The sequence below is a fragment of the Wyeomyia smithii genome, chromosome 3, assembly GCF_029784165.1.
Source record: "Wyeomyia smithii strain HCP4-BCI-WySm-NY-G18 chromosome 3, ASM2978416v1, whole genome shotgun sequence".
NCBI lineage: Eukaryota > Metazoa > Arthropoda > Insecta > Diptera > Culicidae > Wyeomyia > Wyeomyia smithii.
Window position 1 is genome coordinate 100858657 of NC_073696.1, and position 23484 is coordinate 100882140.

Here is a 23484-nt window from a genome sequence, read left to right on the forward strand (position 1 = left end):
TTGAAGCGTCCTCCCTGGTTTAGCACGAACGAGCTACATAGGCTCACTAATGTAGAAACATTAGAAAATATGTCAAGCCAAATTATCAACAAATTCCGACAAAAATCGTTGCAATCCTCAATTGCAACGATTAGCTCACTTTATAGTCAGTAAGATAGTTTTAAGTTTATTTTAAGTTTCGTTTTATTCCCTTCATTCCTTTTTTTTTCTTGACAAGTAGGTTTAATAATTTTCCTACAATTACATTATCTTAACTGCGAAAGCTAATAACATTCAATAATACTAAAAAGCGTACAAATATATATAACAGTATTGAAATGTCACCATTTGTGGCAGAACACACAATACTAATTCTGAATAGATATTTTGGTACATAAATAAATCATTACAAACTCCCCCCCCCCTATAAAAAAAAATGTTTAATAACGCTACCGCCATGTCTTCATTTGAATCTAATCTGGTCGTATATCATCTGTTCTTTTTTTTGCTATTTCAAATTATTTATTCTTTACCTGTAGAAAAAATTTAAATATGAGCCGGAACAGAGTGGTCTTTGTGTCATAGAGCAAATTTTTCAGGAGAAGCAATTTTCTAAAAATACCTGAAAAAATTCTGTTCAACGAATTCTTTCGAACGAAATGTACTAATATTGAAGGTTATTAAGTGGTTTAACATGGGAATACATAAAATTAACAGTTTTTTTGCGAAATCGGTGGTTTTATCTCGCCAATGTAAGTACTTAGACCACTCTGACTTCATATATATCGAATCGTTTCGAAACAGAGCGGTCTTTTTACACAAACCTGGTAAATGACAAAGATAATGACGCTAACTCGTATAAAATGGCTAGTGTCACATGTCATATGATACATTTAGCATGTCACATGTGAGATGTCACGTGTACATTACATGTAACACAAAATGTTACATATTACATATTATTTCACATGTTACATTTTTGTGTTATATTACGTGTAACATGTTACATATCACGTGTGACATGTACAGAATAAGTGATATGTTACTTATCACATGGAATATGCTACATGTTACATGTTACATGATAGTATTACACCGATTTTTGTACATAGACCACTCTGTACATAGACCACAAAATTTCAACACGGTATAAATCAGCTTTAAATTTCTGTTTTTTCGAAATTTTCTTAATTTCCCATTTCCAGCCTCTTGAGTAGATGCGGTTTACGCAAAAAACTTATTTTCGAAAAAAAAATGGTCTTTAGACCACTCTGTTCCGTAACGTCTTATATAATAAATATGTTTATATCAATTTTATTATAATTAAAATTAATTCATTGGGTTAGGGTTTACTGACTATTAGCGATGCCCGTAAGCTATTACATTCTCTTGTTTCATTTTCGTTGAAGCATTAAACCCCCTTTTTAGTAAACTATGCCTACATTATTATGCCTAATAGTTAATTATAGTTTTTACACTGTTATTTTGTTCTATCTTCTAATTCCATACTGATGCAATTCAGGCGATTCGAGCTAGTGGCGTTTAGGCTAGTCTGATATTATTCTTTAATATTACAAAGCTTATATTCTAGAGTCTTTAAGAGAGAAGCATTGGAAATTGAGCATAATTAATGACAGATATGACCAACTAGTTTATTGACCGACTAGAAACTGCTATAATCTAATCTAATGGTTACGCAGTCAATTAAAACTATCAGTAGGTAATTGTATTTGTTATGTACATTATCATTTGATGGAATTTAATGCGAAACACACACACTTAATCAACAACTAAAGCAACGTTTACCACTGTAAACATATTATGGCAACTGTGTCATGATAGAGTATTGTAAGGTCTGTGGCACATTTGCCGCGGATGGCGTATGCTTTTTTCGAGTAGTTTGCAGAAATAATTAAAAACCATTAGTACATGAAGTTTTTTACGCTAATTTCGGAAATTAGGTGGGTAATTTTTTGCGGATTTCGGAATTTCCGCGGTTTTTAAAAAGAGACTTAAGTGTATGTCCTTGGTGCCACAAAATACCTTTTCTTTATGCATAAATTGATTTGCGTTTCAAAGAAGGTGACATTAAAAATAATAATTTGCAAATGAAAATGATTTTTTTACAAATAAAGGGTGATTAAAATTAAAAAATAGAAAGAAAAATATAAAAAAAAATATCATGGAATATCGAATTCGTCAAGATACGCTATCATCAATTTGTTATTCGTATCTCTCATTCTTATTTGGAGTTTCAACCGTATACTTCAGAACATGGATTAAAGGACATTCCATCGTCTATAACACTCGCAATACCATATTCTCAAAAAAGTGTTCAACAAAGGATTAATTTGGCTCACGTTGTCTCTTTCAAAGATATTATGCGACAATCTGTGTAAATTGGTCGACGTTTCAGCCGTTTTTGGTGGCCTTTGACCGCTTCGGTAAAGTTGTAAATAATAAATTTGTATTTTTGGTAAAAATATACACTCTTAAAATTTGTTTCTCTGTAAATAAAATATAAGAAACAAACATTTAAAATTAAATACAGGTCGGACTCCATTATCCGGAGATTCGATTTTTTTTTCACTCCGGATAAATTTTCCGGATAATCGAATCACCATGTTTTTTTTTCAAATTTGCCTTAAACGAAATTAAAATAATTATTTTCTTTCGTTATGTTACTTGAATAGTGCAATGGCGTAACCTAGAATCATTTATTGAGAAAAAGGGGTAAGGGGATTCTCGAGAAGCAGAAAATATTGGCACTTATTGGTTTCGCTTGAATCCGACATGTCCCAAACATGTTAGAAAGAACAGAAGTGCTAACAAATGTGCTGAAACGGATAGTAAAAGCTAAATTTCAAAATAGAATTTAAAAACAAACAGTAAACAAATATTCTGGATAACCGAATCCCAGATAATCGAGTCTCCCGGTAATCGAGTCCGACCTGTATCTCAAAAAGCTTACTTAAATAAAATCATTTATTTTTATGAAAGCTACAAAAGGTTCATTAAGGCAGACAATGTGTGCAGCAGGGGAAGCGAAAAATAAGCGAACTGGAAATATAATACAGATTTGGAAAAATATACCGCATCCAGACGGGACTTGAACCCGCAATCTCCTTGTCTTCGGCATGGTGTTTTGACCAATTGAACTACTGGGATGGTGGTACTGTTCCACATATTTTAAATGCGTATCACATTCCACTGCCGACTTATTCTATTGCTCATCCCTAACTACACACACTGCTGTGCAAGCGTTATTTATACGACTAAAGGAATGTCTCATCACACACAGAAGAGTCAGCTGACGCTGATAACTTTTATAGACCTGTGTGATCGAGACCAAAGTCAGTCAAAAAGGTTAACTAAACATTGATGGTCGTCTGATTATGGAGAAATGAGAAACAAAAGCGTTTAAATAAAAAAAAGGAAAAAAGCCAAACGGTTTATTTGATTAGTCCAATATCTTCGGCAAAGTTATAGATAATAATGTTATCCTTCCAGAAAAAATATACACCATAAGACAAAATTAAAAACAAAATTAAGATGAGAACATAAAAATATTATTATAAATTAAATATTTGAAAAAAAAAACACCTTTTTTAAATCCGATTTTTTCCTATGAAAACCTTATACTGTTAGCTACACATTGATAGCTGATCGAACTTGTAGAAAACAAATATAAAAATTGAAATTTGTCAAGATATTTTGTTTTGCCTTTCTCCTAGAAAGGTATAGCAATCACTGAAAAAACCAAAGGTATAAAAGTGCTCCAAAGGGTCGAATCTCGTATATCAATCGACTTAGTTCGACGAGCTGAGCATTTTCTGTATGTGTGTGTATGTGTGTGTGTATGTATGTAACGGTCTCCCAATCTCACTCGATTTTCTCAGAGATGGCTGGACCGATTTTCATGAAACTAACTGCAAATGAAAGGTCTAGTTGACCCATAAGACTCTATTGAATTTTATTGTAATCGGATTTTAAGTTTCGAGGTTATGTATCAAAATGTGAAAATCACAAAACTTCATTATCTCAGAAACTACAAACCCGATTTGAACAAAATTGGTATCAAAAGAACGGGCTTGTTTTTTGAACCATTTGTGGAATAATTTTATAATGATTGGACATGTAGTTCAAAAGTTATGCAAAGAAACGTGTTTCAAACACTGTTTAAACTCACTCACTTTTCTCAGAGATGGCTGGACCGATTTTCACAAAATTAGTGTCATATGGAAGGTCTTGTTGCCCCATAAGACCCTATTGAATTTTGTTGTTATTGAACTTTTACTTTGTCTGTTATGTATAATAATGTGAAATCAGGCTATGACAAGAAGCATGTTTCTAAGACTGTTTGAACTCACCCACTTTTCTCAGAGATGGACCGATTTCTACAAAATAAGTTGCAATAGACAGGTCTAGTTGCCTGATAAAACCCTATTGAATTTTATCATAATCGGACTGTAACTTTGTCTGTTATGTATCAAAATGTAAAAGTTATGAAACTCCATTATCCCAGAAACTACACAACCGATTTGAACAAAATAGGTATCAAATGAACAGGCTGTCTTTAAAACCCCTAAATAACGAGATTTATGATGATTGAACATGTAGTTCGAAGGTTATGAAAAGAAACGTGTTAAGAAAACTTTATCAAATTCACTCGTTTTGCCAAAGATTTACTGTAGAGAAAGAAAGACTGATTTCAACAATCTTAGTTTTAAATTGAAGGTTTAGTTGCTTTATTGGTACTCCTTTAATTTGATTATAACACTGGTTGACAAAATCGAAAAAAAATGCTGCTCTAAAGCTCATAATAGTTTCTCTAGCATAGGCGTAGCCAGAGGGGGGCAGGGGGTGGGCGTTGCCCCCCCCCTAAATGTTGACATTGGTGCAGAATTTTGTTTTCAATAACTCTAATAGCACAAAACGACATCTTTAGCCCATAGAAACATCTGTGTAAAGTATCAGCCAGATAAAAAATAATTGATTGAAATGCTTGCGCTATGTTGCGTGGAATTGCACAGGTTTTTCAGTTGATCCACCGAGGATATTGCAGCGGCAAAAGTACCGGGCAAATCCGCCTGCATCAACTAGCTTGGAGTATTGGAACCGAGCTGTGGCAATTCCTTACCTTGATTCTCTTGTAACCTCACTGGAAATACGGTTCGATGAAGATAGTGCACCTGCCTACGCGTTATCCTTGCTGAATCCCGCTAACGTAATACGCATGTCGTTGGAAGAGTTCAAGCGCAAAGTTGGAAGAGTTCAAGCGGAGAAGTACAGGGTGACAAAAAAGTCCGGTCACACAGGGAAATCTCAATATTTCAAAGAATAAGAAGAAAATCTGAATCTGGCTTTCATAGCTTTATTTAGTTACTCATAAAGATACTTCACAGATAGGGTTTGCAATATTCCCGAGAATAGATTTCCCGGGAAACGGGAATGAAAAATGTCATTTCCCGGGAATTCCCGGGAACCGGGAAAGGAAAAAATCCTGAGCAAAAATGAGATTTCAAATAAAGTTTATTAATAAAAATTTTCAAACAATCGTTTACAATTTAATTATGAATTGAAGAACAAAATTTATTCAAGTTCACTCCAGAAATTCATGAACAATCGTCTATCAATCGCCTCAGTTCCGCTGACAATTTTTCGTTAGGCCCAAATAATGTAGTTTCCTTCTGTAAAACTTTGCTTAAGATCGCTGAATCACCGCTGGTGTCTGATTTCTAAAATACTTCTAAATCACCGATTCCAGCTCTTGCTACATTTCATTAGAAACTGAATACTTTTAGTTTGTTGAAGATAAAGCTGAGTGTTTGGCAGGCAGATTTTAGAACATTTGAATGCCTACGTAATTAATGTGAAATCGCGACCACGACCCATGTTACATTGACTGAGTTTAATTAATTTATTTATTTCTGGTCGCATTGATTTACGGGTTTAAATTTTTTTTATCAATTTACAGGTTTCAGAATTTTTTGTCAAAAAACAAAGAGAAAATCAAGCAACTATCCGCTTAGTAGTAAACTCACTAGCAAAAAAAGACATGAGACGAAGAAAATATTTCTTAATTTATCGTTTACTGAATAAGACAGCATATATTTTTGACAAATAAATTAAGCGTGATATTACACGGCAAGCAAATATTGATCGTCGTTTCAAGCAAACATTTGCTTCGTATAATACACACTATGAAGCTGCACGTAAGTTACGTGTTTTGAAACGATATTTAGTTTTATTGCAATATTGTAAGGAAAATTTTCCGAGGAGCTCGGGAATCCCGGGAATCAATATTCCTATTCCCGGGATCCGGGAATCCCGGGAAAAGGCAATTCCCGGGAAATCGTTCCCGGGATTGCAAACCCTATTCACAGACGATATCTCGGATTTACACCACCTTTCTCTGATCGAACCAGCTTCAGACGTCTCGGAAAGTCGTCGCAAGCGGCGCGCACGTGCTCCATCGGCATCTCGTCCCAGATTTTCGTGATAACTCGCTTGAATTGCTCCAAATTTGTTATTTTATAGTCGTTCAGTTTCGACCTCATGTATCCCCACACGAAATAATCCAGTGGATTCAGATCCGGAGACGACGGAGGCCATTCATTCTTCGAAATGAAATCAGTCAAGTTTTCCTCACACCACGCCTGAACAACCTTTGCGGTGTGGGATGGGGCTGGAAGCAGTAGTAATCGTCTTCAAACAATAGTTCAGCTTGAGGCAGAACATTTTCATTCAAAACCGTGTCCAGGTAGTACGCTGCGTTGATTTTGACCCCTTTATCGATGAAAATAAGAGGCAGTTTACCTCTCTTGCAAATGGCTCCCCAAACCATCACTGACGTCTCATTTTGGAACCGGGAAACGTTCAGCTTGTCCGCAGGAGCTTGCTGGAGGCTCACACTCCAAACTCGATCATTTTGGCGATTGACTGTTTGCTCCAAAACGAACCGCTTCTCGTCCGAAAAAATAATCTCATCATCTGCGCGCCAACCGAGCAACTCCCGCGACCGTTGGTGCCTCTTGTCCTTTGTAGCTTTGGTAACCCCATGAACCACCTGTTTTTTGTACGGTGTGAGTTTTAAATCCTTGCGCAGAACCAGGCGGATTGATTCTCGGTTCATTTTAAGGTTCCTGGCCAGCTTCCGTGCAGATTGTGCGGGATTCCTGCGAATCCGGTCTCGTATAATCTTTTTCAGCCTTGGAGTTCTCACAGACCTTGGTCGTCCAGATCGTGCCTTGGCCTCGGTGCCTCCGGTCTCTAGGTACCGATTTATGGTCCGGTACACGAATTTCCGGTTGATTCCGAGCGGTTTTAGGTGTTTGAATATGTGTCCGGGTTTGTACCTTTTCACATATTCAGCGATAACAGCTGCTCTTAACTGTGCCATGGCTCACAACTCAATGTAAACAAACTGCACAGAAACGAAACTCTGCCACTTTGGGCAGCAAAGTTAATCCTTTCATTTGACATATAGATGGCACCAGAGAGATGCAACGTGTAGGCTACAGGCGACCCCAAAAAAGTGTGACCGGACTTTTTTTGTCACCGTGTAAATGTACCTTCGCCGCATCATTCAGCTGGCCTGCATCGTTCTTGAAGAGGTCCTGGTAGCGGTTAAAGAACAACGTCCGAACGCCATCTTGTGAATCATATCTTGAATACCCGGTTGCGACTGCTGATCAACTCTAGCTGCTGCCATGTTCGTGGATTCTTGAGATCCTCGTCGCCAAAATAATATGTCCAGAGGTTTAAATGAACTTAGGAGTTTTTACTAAAGGACATCTATTTATATTCGAGGTTGGACAAAGAATAATCAAACTTTCCACTCTGATGTCAAGGACAACTTTTCACTGGTTGCCTTGATGTAACAATCACTAAAGACTAGTATTTATTTCTATTTTTCAAAACACACTAAAGTCGCTTTTTACGCTGGGGATACGTGCCGCGTAATTAAAAATAGCGTCTGAAGATGATTTCTGGCCTCAGGGTATCATACCGCTTCCCCAAATCGTATTGGATGATATTTGTCACTTTAGGCTGTTGATCGGAAACTGTCGCCATCTTCGCCATAGAAATACCCAGATTACACAGTTCGGCAATTTTATGATGGATTTTATGATTTTATGATTATCAGGCAACCAGAAGTGGTCATCTGGATTGAAAATTGGGTTTTAGGTCGGATTCTGGTCAACTGGGTATAATCCAGGTTTCAAAAACCCATATTGATTGGTATTTGGCCATTCATTGGATGCCTCTCAGAAACGATCAATGATATCAACTGCGTTAAAGAATTTCAATTTCACTGATAAGATCATTCAAATTAATGTATAAGGAACAACATTTAATTATACATTATTTGAAATCTACTGACTAACGTTGACTTAAAGAATCTGAATATTTATAGGCAGTATATGAGTAGAAATCGATTATACCATAATCAAAAACAAAATCGTATCATATAGTTGAAAGAATTTAATGTTATTTATGTGTTAATTTATATTCATATCGTCGATTTCGTGCAACACTGGCACAACTCAAAAGACATAGTTTCGAGAAAAACGCGTTTGAAAATTTGCGTCGAAAATTTTTTTTTCGATTTTCAAGAAAACTTTGAAGTTTAAGATTACCAATCCTTATTTAACACCTTTGGGTCTATCATGCACATATTACGTGCTCACGTTGTCCAAGATAAAACCTTATTTTGACTAACTTTATGGAGAAATTTCGATTTGTGCAGCAAAGGCACTTCTACTCATAACTCTGGAATTTTTGTGATTTTCGAAATGGGATTTCGTGTGATGAAACTTAACAGTATTTGGCATCGTTTGCCATCAAAAACTCAAAAATGCAAAATTTTGAGTTGTGCCAGTGTTACACGAAGCCGATGATATGTTAAATTTTAAATGTTCGGTACAGTTGTGCTGTTGGCTACTAAAAATTTGTTGTTTAGAATGAATAACAAATCCGGCAGAAATAATCAAGGTGTATTTTTTAAGTGTTGGAGTAAATCTATTTTAACAAATTATAAGTTCGAAGGAGAAAGGCTGGGTCTCACCGCTAGGTGGATTAATTTAGGTTTTTTGCAAGTTTTAGCTCTACGGCCAAACCGGTGCTTACTAGTGTAGTCTATCGTAACATTAGAGTCTACAATTTTAGAAGCTATTGATAAGGAGATGTTTATTTCGAAATTATCACTTGCGATCTCTAGAATGCAACAACGTATTTATTATAACTAACATCTTTATATAGTTCTTCGGTAATCTTGGGGATGTAGTTTTGCACAACAACTATTTGGTACAGAGAATTTCTCAATACAATTGGAAAAGTACCAGTTAAAATTTGCGTTCCCACAATATTTTTGCCGCTGTTAATCAACGAAAAGCAAACTCATTACGTATGTGTTTCCGAATACCGTCCAGAATCCAGTGTAGTGTCCAGAGTTGAGTGCACGAGCAACTTTGGCGGCGAAAAATAAGCAACCAACAATCCAACGACTTATGCTTAGAGAGCTCAACCAACTAAAATTATGTAATGGGAAAAGATTGGCCGTAAAGCATTTGAAAACAAATATGATAATGATACATCAAGGCAAATTTAAGGCGAGGATGACCTCATTTTGATAAAACCATTCATTTAAAATTATTTGTTTGTTTATTATTAAGTTTAAACGTCAAGTTCAATCTTTGGAAGTATGTGGACTTGATTTGGAATTCTAATTGCCGTTACCAATTTCATTTCATTTTATGTCACAACCCCTCAATTTCTCTCTTTAAAAATCTTGGATATTGGGAGAGGAATAAAACATAGCTCAAGCCGTTTTGTTAAAATTACTGGTTTTTCGACAGCGTATACGCTTAATTCAGCATTAACAAGTCCAGTGACAGCGAGAGTGACGTAGTGAATGAATAATAATAATAATAAAATTTTATTTGTCAACATTTTTTGAGTGCAAGTTACACATTTTGTAACTTTTTTCAAAGATATTTCTTTTTTTCCTAATCGTTATCTTTTATTCCACATACTCTCTGCGAACCAATTGAATTCTCCAGCTATAGTAACTGCAATGATACTCATTATCTTCGCAACTTTCTGTCCCGTTGCAGGACGTGCTCGAGGAGTACGAGGAACGGGTAAAACGGCGAGGTAATATGCCAAAGATCGATCCCAGCTGTCTCAAATGGACCCCATTCGTGGCACCGACGCCGTCGTCACCGGCTTCCTAGCGCCAGTCGTACCCCTATCAGTATCATTACCACCAGCACCATTACCAACAGCATTCGCAGCAGCACCTCCACTATTATTACAACAATAATAACAACAACAACAGTTACTACAACAACCACAACAGCTACTACAACAACGTCGGTCATAATCACATCAATAATAATAACGGCAGCATGACACATCATCAACCGGTTACGACGCATTTTCTCGGCAATCATTCCTTCAGAGGGATGCAGCTGTAGGCTAGAAGTAATCCTTACTCAACTTCAAAGGTATGACGGTTTGCTGCAGGATCTTACCGGCAAACAAACGACGGCTTACAGAAGGATAGAAGTAAGCAACTATTTTAATGGTGATTTTCTGAACAAACACTCGGGAAGCCTAAAAACTGTGTGCAACACTGTTTGTGGTTCTTGATTTGCCCGACACGAAAAATCGTGTAGGCACTAGTAGTTTTAACACGAACGTACAAAAAAAAATCTCGTTGAGAGTTTCCCTCTAACTGCTGCTCGCACGGAAGCTCAAGCGAGCAACTTAAATACTCGTTTAACTGATGCAAAAATTGCTCAGTAAAATTCACTTGACATTGTGTCTAGGAAAATTGCAATTATTTTTTTTATTATTATTTTATTATTTTAACTATTGATGTGAAAGTTTGCTTCCATTCTGTTGTAAAATTTTCTGTTACTCCAAATGAACTTTATGGATGGTTGAATTGACTATTAACCATTACAAAATCATTTAATTTTTTTTCACATCCCTTCAAGCAATTTAGTATTGTTCCTCTCCAGCTGAGAAGCGAGCTTGTAAAATAATTCATGTGTACTGTAAGTTTAATGATCTTAGTTAATGTGATAGAGAAAGTATTTATTCAGTTTATAATCTCCACACCGTGCAGTAGTTGTAGTATCTACATTTACTGTGTAATTGTAATGTAATAATTGTAAGAATTGAAGATCAAAAGTTTCAATCACAGAAAATCAATTATGTCGTTCATTGTTTAGTACTGTTTGCAAAAACAAGAAATCCAAAAGAAGTAAATTCAGCATTTTAAGCAACTTTTTTTCCAACTACCGACTTTTGACAGTAAATTTAATCAGTGAATCAGTGATAGAAAATGTTTTTTTTTGCGTGTTGAAAGAACGACCCAAACGTCATTGAAAATGTAAGTGCTTTTAAAAGGCGACACAGTACCACCTCAGAAACGTTTCTAAATTTTAAATCAAGTCAAGCTTCTCCAACTCGACTGGAAATTTATTCCTATTTAAAAAATTCGCATAAAATGCATTTTGTAAATAATTTGTCTAATCCGAAAAGGTAAACTGAATATGATGACGTCCATCAATTATTCAAGGACCACCTTCCTTTTTTCTCCTGAAAGATTGATTTTGCGACAACCGATGAGAAACTGGTAACCGCTCAGAATGTTTCCGCTTCTTTGCACCGGTACTCAAATGTGGAACTGGCCGGATGATCGAGATCTTCTCGGGATAGATCATATTATTAGTAGACCATGCCAAGCCACAGCCAACCCCATTTTCTCATAAAACGATCCGGTTCTCGGGTTGGCGCTTCACCATTTACAACTGCAACTGCACTCTGACTTGACTGATTGTGAATTTCTTACTCACTACGGGGAGCTAGGCTAGAGCACAATTACGATGCCGTTTCACCGCCTGCGGTCACTTGCTGTCGAGGGTTTCAGCTTACAGCGTGTCATTCCGTCAATTCTTCCCACAGTTATTACCTTTGGAAAAATTGCAGTCGGATAACAGCTCTCCCAGTAGTTGTGGTTCGTTACTGCCTGCCTACCACTTATTCAACGAACGTCGAGATAAAGTGAAGGAAGAAAGATTCTGCCAGCGAATTGACGAAATCATTACTGGTTCGGTCTATCTTGAGTGAAAGTGTTGCTGGGATTCCCATTCTACCGTTGACAGCAACCCCAGTAAAGCTGAGAATCGTGTGAACTGGCGATTTAGTGCTGCAATTAAAAAAAAATGTCATTTTAATTTGGCTGATTGTGGAGCGCTTTACGAGTTTTACGGCCTTAATTTAGAGTACAGTCACACATTTCAGAGTTCATTGTTTGTACCTTTTGTTATTTCGATTGAGAGGACAATTTGCAAAAATTTGCATTATTCTGGCTGTTTTTCTGATACAACAACTATTACGGGGTGAATAGAAATACCTTCTAACAAATATGTAAGTCAACTAAAACATGGGTCTTATCTCGCTGTATATTCACTGCATACAATTATTTTGAATCAATTCTCTATCATTTCTATATTCACCTCACTACAGACCAAATAAAAACAGTATCTTATAATCTAAGTTTTCCTATTACTATTACAAAAAAATACACTTTCGTGACAATGCAAAGCGGTTTAAAACGGGAGAAACGTGATCGTCAGCGTTTTGAGTATAAAAATACCATTTCAATGCTACAGTGTATTCGACAAAGTTTTTGTAGATCTTAAGGGGCATCTTTTGATGTAAACAAATTTTTGATTATTTCACCTAAAAGTTAGATAAAAATTTTATTTTTTTATTTACTTATCAAATCAAAACAAAGTCTTCAGCAAAGTTGTAGACAATCTTATGTAGAAAAACTTTACTGAAGACACTTTGGTTTTATCTCTTGAAAATCGACCACATACAGGTAGTTTTATACACAGACATCCTTAAAGTTTCTAAAAATCAAAAAATACCAAATAACTTTCTCTGAAGTGATTTTAGAGGCCTAATATGTTCTAGACATTTTTTCATATTTAAAAAATACATCATTCTGCCGAACATACCTTGGGAAAATTTTCAACTTTTTCATAGGATTTAGGACATTTTAGATGAAAAAAATGCACTTTTTCAAGATAAAATTTCTCGAAAAGCTGCAAAAACAACAGTCTTCACTCGGAAGACGGGGATTAGTACTAGCTTACTCAGGTGGTTGCATTAGTTTCTTGCAGTCTCTTTAAGACTTGGGCGTGGGTGAAAAAAAAAGTTTTTTTTTGTTTTTCGGCGTTTTTCATGTTTTTCCTAAAAGATGTACAAAATCGAAACGATTTTTGATATTTCATTAAAAAGTACGAATAGCATTTATGTTTATGGCACCGTGCATTATTTGGAAAACATACAATATAGAAAAAAATGATTTTTTCCGAAAATAATTGTTATGTCACTAGTGTATGCAAATGCCAAGGTTTTTTTAAACAAAATTAGCAACATTCTTTGACGTTTTTCCGATGCTTGAATCCTGAAAAGAAAATGTCAGCTCAGAAACAGATATCCTTATTTATTTTTTTAAATTTGGACATACGGAGGTATTTTGGTATGGATTAGGTACTTCCGTATGGACAAAATTTAAAAAAATAAGGGTATCTATCTCTGAGCTGACATTTTCTTTTCAGAATTCAAGCATTGGAAAAACGTCAAAAAATGTTGCTAATTTTGTTAAAATACTTGGCATTTGCATACACTAGTGACATAACAATTATTTTCGGAAGAAATATTTTTTTTTATTTGCAGGAAAAAACATGAAAAAACGCCGAAAAACGAAAAAAAAAACAATTTTTTCACCCACGCCAAGTCTTTGAGAGAGTCCCAAAGAGTCCTAAGTCTTTAAGAGACTGCAAGAAACTAGTGAAACCACATGGGGAAGCTAGTACTAATCCCCATCTTCCGAGTGAAGACTGTTGTTTTTGCAGTTTTTTGCAGCTTTTCGAGAAATTTTATTCTGAAAAAGTGCATTTTTTTATCTAAAATGTCTTAAATCCTATGAAAAAGTTGAAAATTTTCCCAAGGTATGTTCGGCAGAATGATGTATTTTTCAAATATAAAAAAATGTCTAGAACATAGTAGGCCTCTAAAATCACTCCAGAAAAGGTTATTTGGTATTTTTCGGTTTTTAGAAACTTGTGTGTATAAAACTACCTGTATGTGGTCGGTTTTCAAGAGATAAAACCAAAGTGTCTTCAGCAAAGTTTTTCTACATAACATTGTCTACAACTTTGCTGAAGACTTCGTTTTGATTTGATAAGTAAATAAAAAAAAAAAATTTATCTAACTTTTAGGTAAATTAATCAAAAATTTATTTACATCTTGAGGGGCATCAAGATCTACAAAAACTTTGTCGAATACATTGTACCATTTAAATGGCATTTTTATACTCAAAAGGCTGACGATTACGTTTTTCGCGGTTTAAACCACTGTGCAATGCAGCGTAAACAAAGTTTTTTACAAAAATTACAAGCTGGTTTGAATTTAAATTTAGTTGTTAAAATTTAAAAATATTTTACCAAAATTGATGACCAGGCAATTCTCCTGATTATTCGTCATTTGAGTTCTTCAATGTAGGGGATTTATATTTACGCCCCATTGTTTTGCATAAATTGCAATAAAAATATCAAAATGAAAATCCTGAGTGAAAACAAAAACTTCATAATGCGAACGTTATTGTTTCTATTGAACATGCTCATCGTTGAGCTTGTTTTTTTGTCACAAAAAAAATCATTGATGGGACAAACAGGCTTAGTATTGTATTTGCAGATTTTCGGAACGAACAACGCTAATTTTAATATATTTTGAAAAACTCCTCCCTTAGTTAGCTTAACCAACTTCAAACGCTTTTCGAAGCTGTCACAGGCGGCACGGATTCCCAGATTTTCTGGATAACCGCTTTAACCGCTTTACAAGTTGGAGATTTTGTAAAAAAAAGTTTATTGAGTTAAGATCAGGTGAACTTAACGGCAATTTATTTCTATTCAAAAAGTCCCTCGAATTGTCCCTATACCAACCTTGAGTCAAGTTCGCAGTATGCGCTGATGCACCGTTTTGCTAGAACATATAGTAATTAGCTCTGAAGAGTTTTCGAAGACACGGGGCAACGTTTTTTTTCCAAAACTTTTTAAATGAAAATCAGAAGAAGTTTACTCGCTTGCAAATTGCTCCCGAGACCATCACTAAAGCTGTACTCTGCAATCGAGGAACACTCCTTTAGAACTCTGAAATGTTGTCTCTTGCTGCTGCCCACATTCGATTGTTTTGTGTAACCAGTCACACTCCAGGCCAAATAGCTTTCATCAGAAACAGTGAGCTCGCGAACAGCGAGTTGTGAAAGTATCATTTTCACTCTATCGAGCCTCTTTTTCTAAAAGAATCGGCCAAAATATTGTGGACCGATTCAATAGATATACTCAGATGGGTGGGAATTACAAACTGAACGTTATCATTTCGCCGGACACGCTTTTTCATAACAGTCACAATTTTACGGCTTGCGGTATCCTTGCAGATCGTGGCCGACAGAATTTTCAACGATCCCCCAAAAAGAATGTTTCCTTGTATTTTTCGATGGTTTAATAAACGAAATCTTGTCTAGCTTCACATGATTTGAGATGTTTGAATATTGTGCAAGGGCAGTCACTGACCAAAAATCGTTTCACTACGTTTTTCCGGACATCGCACATCAAGAACTAAATACAACTGACAGACCACCAACACACCAATGCGTATTCGAGAGTACATACATTCGTTCACGTACTTTCATTAACACTTATAACTCGAAAACTTGTATTCGAATATATTGAACAAGGTGTTATTGAAACCATTTCAATGTGAAATTATGATACAGATTTTAGTTAGACTTTTTTTCTATGAGAACAAATCATTGCACATCCTATGTTCTGAAGACATAAATTTCAGATAAAATTTAATTCATTCATGGTTTAACAATAAATTTCAAAATCCTCTTTTGTATATTTTTTGTCACTATTTGGTCACTATTTTAATGAAAAAAGGCACTAAAGTCACTATTATTTTGCTCCAAGTTCGCTACTAGCCCTGCCACCTCGATTTCATCACCATCAACTTCAACTCGAGGTGGAAGGGTTAGCACTGTCTTCTCGTGAACTCCTTCCTTTCATGTAGTTCGTCTCCGATGCACTGTTGCAGGGATACCAGATGTGCAGATTTGTCTGCAAAACGCAGATTTTTAAAGCCCGTGTGCAGATTTTTGTTGATTTGCAGATATTTGCAGATTTTCTATATTTTATATATTTTGTGCAGATTTTTGTCAGAGTCTCCTTATATTTGCACAGATTATCTCAAAATGTGTGCAGATTTTTGCCTTCGCGAACGAATTTTTTTCGAATTACGAATAGATTTTTTTCAGATTTCGAGTAGATTTTTCCGGTTTTTCGAGCAGTCGCATACATTTTTCAAAAACATCTGACATCTCTGCTGTTGACCAGTCCAATCCGTTTGGCTTCGCCCTTCAGTCCGATGTACGTATCCGCCATCTTCACAAAAGTCCCGGCCACAATCCCCACATTGGCCACAAAGTCGATGTCTTTGGCGAAGCCAAACCGTTGAACCAACTTTTGGAATATCGTGCCAGTCGTGTAAATCCACGCTGTTTATTTATTTATTTATTTATTCAATAATTCATCCGGCAATAGTCTTAATGAATATATATAAAGTATGTGGCTGGGAAAAGCCGCCTCGAAAGGCCATGAAGGAAACTTTCGAGCCGGCATAAAAACCCAGCATCTTTTGGGAATACAAGTGCAGAATAACATATATCATGCAATAAAATACATCAATGAACAATTCACAATACACAATAAGTTACTAAAAATTAAAATTTTCAAAGTATCGATTGAAGAGCAGAGCCATTTGGCGGATAGGCTCGTTCAGGCCGTAGTTTGTGCGATGCGCATTTGTATGCAATAAACGCTGGTCGCGTCTAGGTCGTAGAGGGCAATGCAACTGTAACATAGCCAAGATAGCTGGACAATTATACCGGCCTGTCAAAATGTTGTGTGTCATTTTGGTAATTATTTCTTTGCGGCGCTGTTCGAGTGGTGTGATTCCAACTTATAAGCATAGGCTTTCATAGGGTGGCAGGTGATCGGAATCTCTCCATGGTAATGTGCGACAGATTCTTTTAATAAAGGTTCTCTGAACGCGCTCAATTCGCTGAATCCAGAACTTATAATGCGGGTTCCATACAGCGCACGCAGTTTACAAAATTGAGCGAACCAAAGAGCAGTAAAGAGTCCGCAAGGTGCCATAATCAACGAACTCATTTCCGATTCTGAATATTAACCCAAGTTGACGATTAGCCTTAGAGATGATCATCGAAAAATGCTGCCTGAAAGTTAATTGCGTGTCCAACAGAACACCCAAATCAGTGACAATATCGGTACGTCGCAAACAAGTACCAGCAATGTTATAGTTGAACAATAGCGGCTGCTTTGTGCGTTGGAAACTAATCACAGAACACTTCGGAATGCTTAGCATCATATAGTTACGTTGGCACCAGTCATTAAATGAGTCAATCAACGATTGAAGTCTAAGGCAATCTTCAACAGTCTCGATGAGTTTGAAAATTTTTGTATCATCCGCATACAGTAAACGTGTGCCAGGTGGTAAAACTTTCGTAACGTCATTTATGAACAGCGAAAAGAGTAGCGGCCCAAGGATGCTACCCTGGGGAACACCAGAATTGTTACTAAACCAGGCGGATTGCGACTTGTCCAACTTAACAGCGATCTTACGATTACGTAGGTACGAGTGTACCCATTCCACCATTCCAATTGAAGTGCCAAGCTTGTTGCATTTGGCACAAAGTAGTCCATGATCAACGCGATCGAAAGCAGCTTTCAGGTCCGTGTAGACAGCATCGATCTGAAGGCTCCGGTCCATACCGCGAAGGCAAAATGAAGTGAACTCTTGTAAATTGGTAGATACAGATCTACCAGGGAAAAACCCATGCTGTGCAGTAGAGATGTAGTTCTTCACGCTGAACATCAGATGATGATGCATAATAGTTTCGAAAACCTTGGAGCAGGCACACAAACATGAGATACCACGATAATTTTCGACATTTCGTTTGTCACCTTTTTTATATACCGGAAACATTAACGACTCTTTCCATTTACGGGGAAATTGATGCTTTAGCAAGGAAAGATTGAAAATAGCAGCAAGCGGTGACTCTAAACTTCCAGCACATTTTTTCAGGAGTACAGCAGGAATGCCATCTGGTCCAGGGGAGAAGGACTGTTTCAGATCGCAGATGGCTTTGGAAACCTCTCCGATTGTGATCTCGAAGACTTCGGCATTGAAAACGTCGCTCGGCACAGAAGCCATTGCCGCGGCAATGTCGTTAGGTGAAGCGTGCTCCTTGTTGAAAACGCTAGCGAAGTGCTCGGCAAACAAATCGCATTTAGGGGAAAGTAGGTAAAGACGGACACTGCGGGTAAGATGGACACTTTTAATATTTCACAAACTAGAATGTATTATGATAGTTGAGTGATGCGAATACCTTCTTTATAGTGTGCTTTTGAGTTGCACTATCGGTTTTCAGCAAGCAATCTGTCAAATTTGTGAGTAAAACAAAGTATATTTTCTTGAACGCGCAATTTTATGTAATTTTTATTCCACGGAAAATAGTGAAAAACTCGTGAAACTTACGTGTTTTCATTTGTTCACAATAGTAAAGTGATTAATTAGTCTTTCCTCGGTTTTCTAGTGAAAATCCAGCAGATTTTCGATGTTCCGATGAAGAGCTACGATCGTTTGAAAAATTTACAACCAGGTCGGGCAAGACGGACACACTATGGTAGGGAAAGATGGACACACGGATTTTCCAAGAATTTTCACATGTAGCATCTGTTGTGTACTACAGATGTTCACAAAGTACACCCGCGAGAGAAACCAGCAGATATTAATCACTTAGCAGTTAGAACAAGCCATTTAGGCGGCCATCACTTAACACATAAATCAAAAGAATACTTAACGTACTACATCTTTTTTGTGAGTATCCACCTTTACCTTCGTAGTGTCCATCTTACCCACCCCAAGTGTCCGTCTTTCCCAACCATGTCAAAAAACAGCAATTTTTAGTCTTATTTTTGAAGACCCAAAACCCATAAAACTTGAAGGAAGTTCATTAATACCAAAAATGATTATGAAAACAAATGACCTTAAGTTTCAATTTGTATGACTACTGTGATCTAAATAGCAATACCTAAGTAATTATTAAGATTAAACCTTAGGGTGCCCGTCTTTACCTACTTTCCCCTACTGTTGTTAGTAGACGCTTCACTATTTAGCAGGAACACACTAGATGGTAATCCTTCTTCCTTACGCTTCGAGTTAACAAACCTCCAGAAGCTTTTCGGATTGAGCGTAGGTTGCGTTCCGTTTTACGCACGAACATCGGTACAGACTTTATTCAGCGTTTTGTATGATCGACTAGCAGAAGTGAACCGTGTCCGATTGATAGGGTTTCTATTTTTTTGATATGCACGCAAAGCTGACTTACGAAGGCGGTTAAGTTTAGTAAGATGTCTATTTCCCCAAATAGGCTTACGACGAGGACGAGCTTTGGGAACATGGCGATGTATAAGTTCCTAAATCAATTCAGTAAATCCAGACACGGCCTCATCCAAATTTTTACTTCGGTTGATAAAAGTCCAGGCTGTTCTGAATAGGCTTCGAAACGGTCAGCATTTTCATTTGATCTCGCTTCCTCATCGTGCATCACAGTCGGCTTTCGCTCGTAAATGTAAAACAACCGCCGCCTCTCAAACAAAGTAAAGGATGGTCATTCGACACTCGCGCATCAAAGAGATTCACACTGCCATTCGTTTGGCGATGTTATTTCGGCCTATTTCTGTCTACTTCGTTCTATTTATGATGATAAATATTATTACAAGCACAATGATATAAATAATTTCTGAAATATCCGCACCCAACGTGCGTAATTCTCGTTTCTAGAAAAAATGTCAAAATACGTTTGAGGAAAAAAACGTCGTGGTGGCGGTGCTCGTTTGACATGTTCGTTCAAGACTGTATTAAGACAGCGAGCCTTGCTAGCGTCAGAGGAAGAAGAAGACGATTATCGCAGTAAAAAGTGGTTCGACCGTGACCATTTCGAAGCCTGGTTCTGATAACACCTGCCAGGACAATATTAAACATTAGGCACGAGAGACCATCACTTACGCCTTAAACCTCTTCAAATTTCGAAGGGGCTCGAGAGTGCCCCTGATACTCGAACTACACACATTACTCGATCCATCGTGGCTTTGATCAATTGCGTTAGTTTGTCCGGAAATCCGTAGTCGTGCATAATTTGTCAAAGCTGGTCTCGATCGTTTGTGTGGTATTTCTACGGCTTTTCGCGGTGGTGCGGGCATCCAGGAATCCCATCTGCCCCACGAACTGCTTCGCAAATGGTGATAGTCAAAGGCAGAGTATCTGGGAGAGTACCTTGAAGGTGGTATTCAGCACAGTGATTGCCCGGTAATTGCAGCACTCCAGCTAGTCGCTCTTTTTGTAAATGGGACACACAATACCTTGCATTCACACCTCCGGTACTCGTTTTTTCTCCCAAATCTTGGCAATGACCCAGTGCACGGCTCTAGTCAGTGGTTCTTCTTCGTATTTTAGCTGGGAAGTTGGTCCAATCCAGCAGCTTTATTGTTCCTCAGCCGGCCAATCTCCTCCCCCACCTCCAGGACATCGGGGGCTGGAATCCTGATGTCTTCTACTCGTGCACAAAAATCAGTTGCCATACCGTCCTCGCGCTCTACTGCATCACCATTTAGATCTCGTCGAAGTCGAACCTTTCGATCACCTCACACTCCTTGTCTGTAAGAAGGTTGCCGTATAAGCTCCTGCACATATCGGTTCGCGGCACCAAGCCTTTACGGAGTCTGTTCAGCTTCTCGAAGAACTTCCGAGTGTCGTTAGCTTTGTACAGCTCTTCCATCGCTACGCGATCTCGGTCCTCTTGCTGGCGCTTCTTCCTTCGGAGGGCCGAGTTTTGGCGGTTCCGTGCCTGTCGGTATCGTTCCACGTTCGCTCTCGTGCGGTGTTGCAGCATTCTCGCCTGTGCTGCGTTCTTCTCCTCGACTAACCGTTTGCATTCGCCGTCAAACCAGTCATTTCTATGATTCGTAGCCCTTGTACCTAGTAGCGTTAGAGTAGTGCTACCTATGGCGGATCGGATGCTCCTCCAGCCATCTTCCGTGGGTAGCGCTGCCTCCAGCTGCTGCGCGTATTCCTGTGCAGCCTCGGCGTCCCGCAGTTGCTCAATATTTGGTCGCGGCGTTCGGCTTCGGCGGATGTTATACACCGTCGATAGTTTTGAGCGCATGCACACAGCTACTAGGTAGTGGTCCGAATCCATATTCGCACTGCGGTAAGTGCGAACGTTGATGATGTCGGAGAAGAACCTGCCGTCGATTGGAACGTGGTCGATTTGGTTCTCTGTCTGATGATCGGGTGATCTCCAGGTGGATTTGTGGATACCTTTACGGGGGAAGAAGGTACTTCCGACTACCATACCACGTGAGGCCGCAAAGTTTACGCACCGATGGTCGTTATCACTAGACACGGCATGCAGGCTATCTGGTCCGATTACCGGTTTGTACATTGCTTCCCGTCCTACCTTAGCATTCATGTCCCCAATGACGACTTTCACGTCCCGTCGCGGGAAGCTTTTGAAGACCTGCTCCAGCTGTGCGTAAAAAGCTTTTGACGTAGAATACGTCTTACGGCAACAATTACAGGAACCCAATTTCAATACAGGGATCCAATTCCAAAACCGAAAACATCGAGAGCGTCACAAAAATTGTCCAATTTCAAACGTTTTAAACCCAGTCAGTTTCCAACCGATTACTGTCATTTTTGCAGCATTCGATTGGAAAATCATTTAAGCACCCGTCCAAATGCAGAAAATTGTAATCTGATTGTTCAAACTATTGTAATATTGAAAAATGTTGAACAATGTCGAAACGCAAATGTCGATTTTTGATTGGTCGCTTGCTGCCTTTCCCTAAATAGGACGACCGAATGGAGTACCTAGTTAGCCGGGAATGCACTCTTTGGGCTATATAAGAGACTGTTTCTCCTCAAGCAAATCAGTTGACTAGCAGCAGGCAGCAGCATCGGACATCAACACCGATGGCAGTAGGCGAAGGCAGCGTGGAACAGCAGCGAGCAACAGCGGCGGTGGTAGTGGTTAGCTGCAGTCCTACCTCTTTCAGCTCGGCTCCCCTTCGATCTGAATTGGACCCCACCAGCGGTAATCCGATTCAGATATCGTTGGGCAAATACAACCCGAAACTGAAAGTGCGGCACCGCCACCACCACCGCCGTCACAATCACCATCACCACCACCACCTATAGAAGAGACTGTTTCTCCTCAAGCAAAACAGTTTACTAGCAGCAGGCAACAACAGCGAACATCACACCGATGGCAGTAGGCGAAGTGGATCAGAAGCGGGCAACAGCGGCGGTGGTGGTGGTTAGCTGCAGTCCTACTTCTTTCAGTTCGGCTCCCCTTCGATCTGAGTTGGACCCCACCAGCGGTAATCCGATTCAGATATCGTTGGGCAAATACAACCCGAGACTGAAAGAGACTCGCACCGCCAGGTGGATTGAGAAGCCACCATCATCCAGCGTATGTATATACAGGGTGTATGCACATAACGTATGTGAATATTTGAAGCGTGTGTCCCTAATATATAAGGTGTGTGGCTAGCGTGTGTGGCTTGCTTTAAAGCGTGTGTGTAAGTTTATGGCGTGTATGCATGCCTGCAACGCGTGTGTGCATGTTTATAGCGCGCGTGGCTTGCTATATAGCGTGCGTGGCTAGCAGTATTGCGGTTGAAATTTTCATATATACACTACCCGTCATAAGTTTGGAATCGCTTTACTGAGTATTGCAACACCCAGTTTAAATATTGCAACACCCCGAAAAGTTTAGCATCACTCAAAATGGGCAAATTTCTGTAACTGTAACTGTAATATGCTTGACCAGAACGGGTGGCACAAGCCGAACACCGCAACTTTGTTGGTAGTAATGATCACGCGATAAGTTGAAGTCTAAATATGAAAAACTGCAACTTCTGAACAAGTTTGCTGAACACCGCAACTTTCTGGCAGGTCGGAATCGTGAGATTAGTTAAGTTCAAAATACGACTCATTGTGTGCCCACTAGCACCACATAGCGGTAAAATTTCACACTGAATTGGCCACCATACAGTAGCCTTTGACCTTCGGAACAAGTTTGCTGAAAAACGCAACTTTCTAGGTTGTCAAAAACACGAGATATCCGCCTATTCCAGGTGATGCTAAACTTTTCGGGAGGCGTTGCAATATTCAAACTGGGTGTTGCAATACTCAGTAAAGCGATTCCAAACTTATGATGGGTAGTGTAATTGCTAACAAATCACCTCATGTAGAATTTGATTATCACTG

The 23484-nt window shown here is 38.3% G+C and overlaps 1 protein-coding gene across 1 annotated transcript in view; it reads left to right on the top strand.

Annotated features, from left to right (window-relative positions):
* LOC129730153 (histone acetyltransferase KAT7) overlaps positions 1–11336 on the top strand; it is a 177071-nt gene extending 165735 nt beyond the window's left edge. Inside the window, exon 9 of the mRNA XM_055689246.1 lies at positions 10098–11336. Coding sequence (XP_055545221.1) covers positions 10098–10217 — 120 coding nt within the window. The 3' untranslated portion in view covers positions 10218–11336. The remainder of the gene's footprint in view (positions 1–10097) is intronic.
* Positions 11337–23484: the final 12148 nt, after the last annotated feature.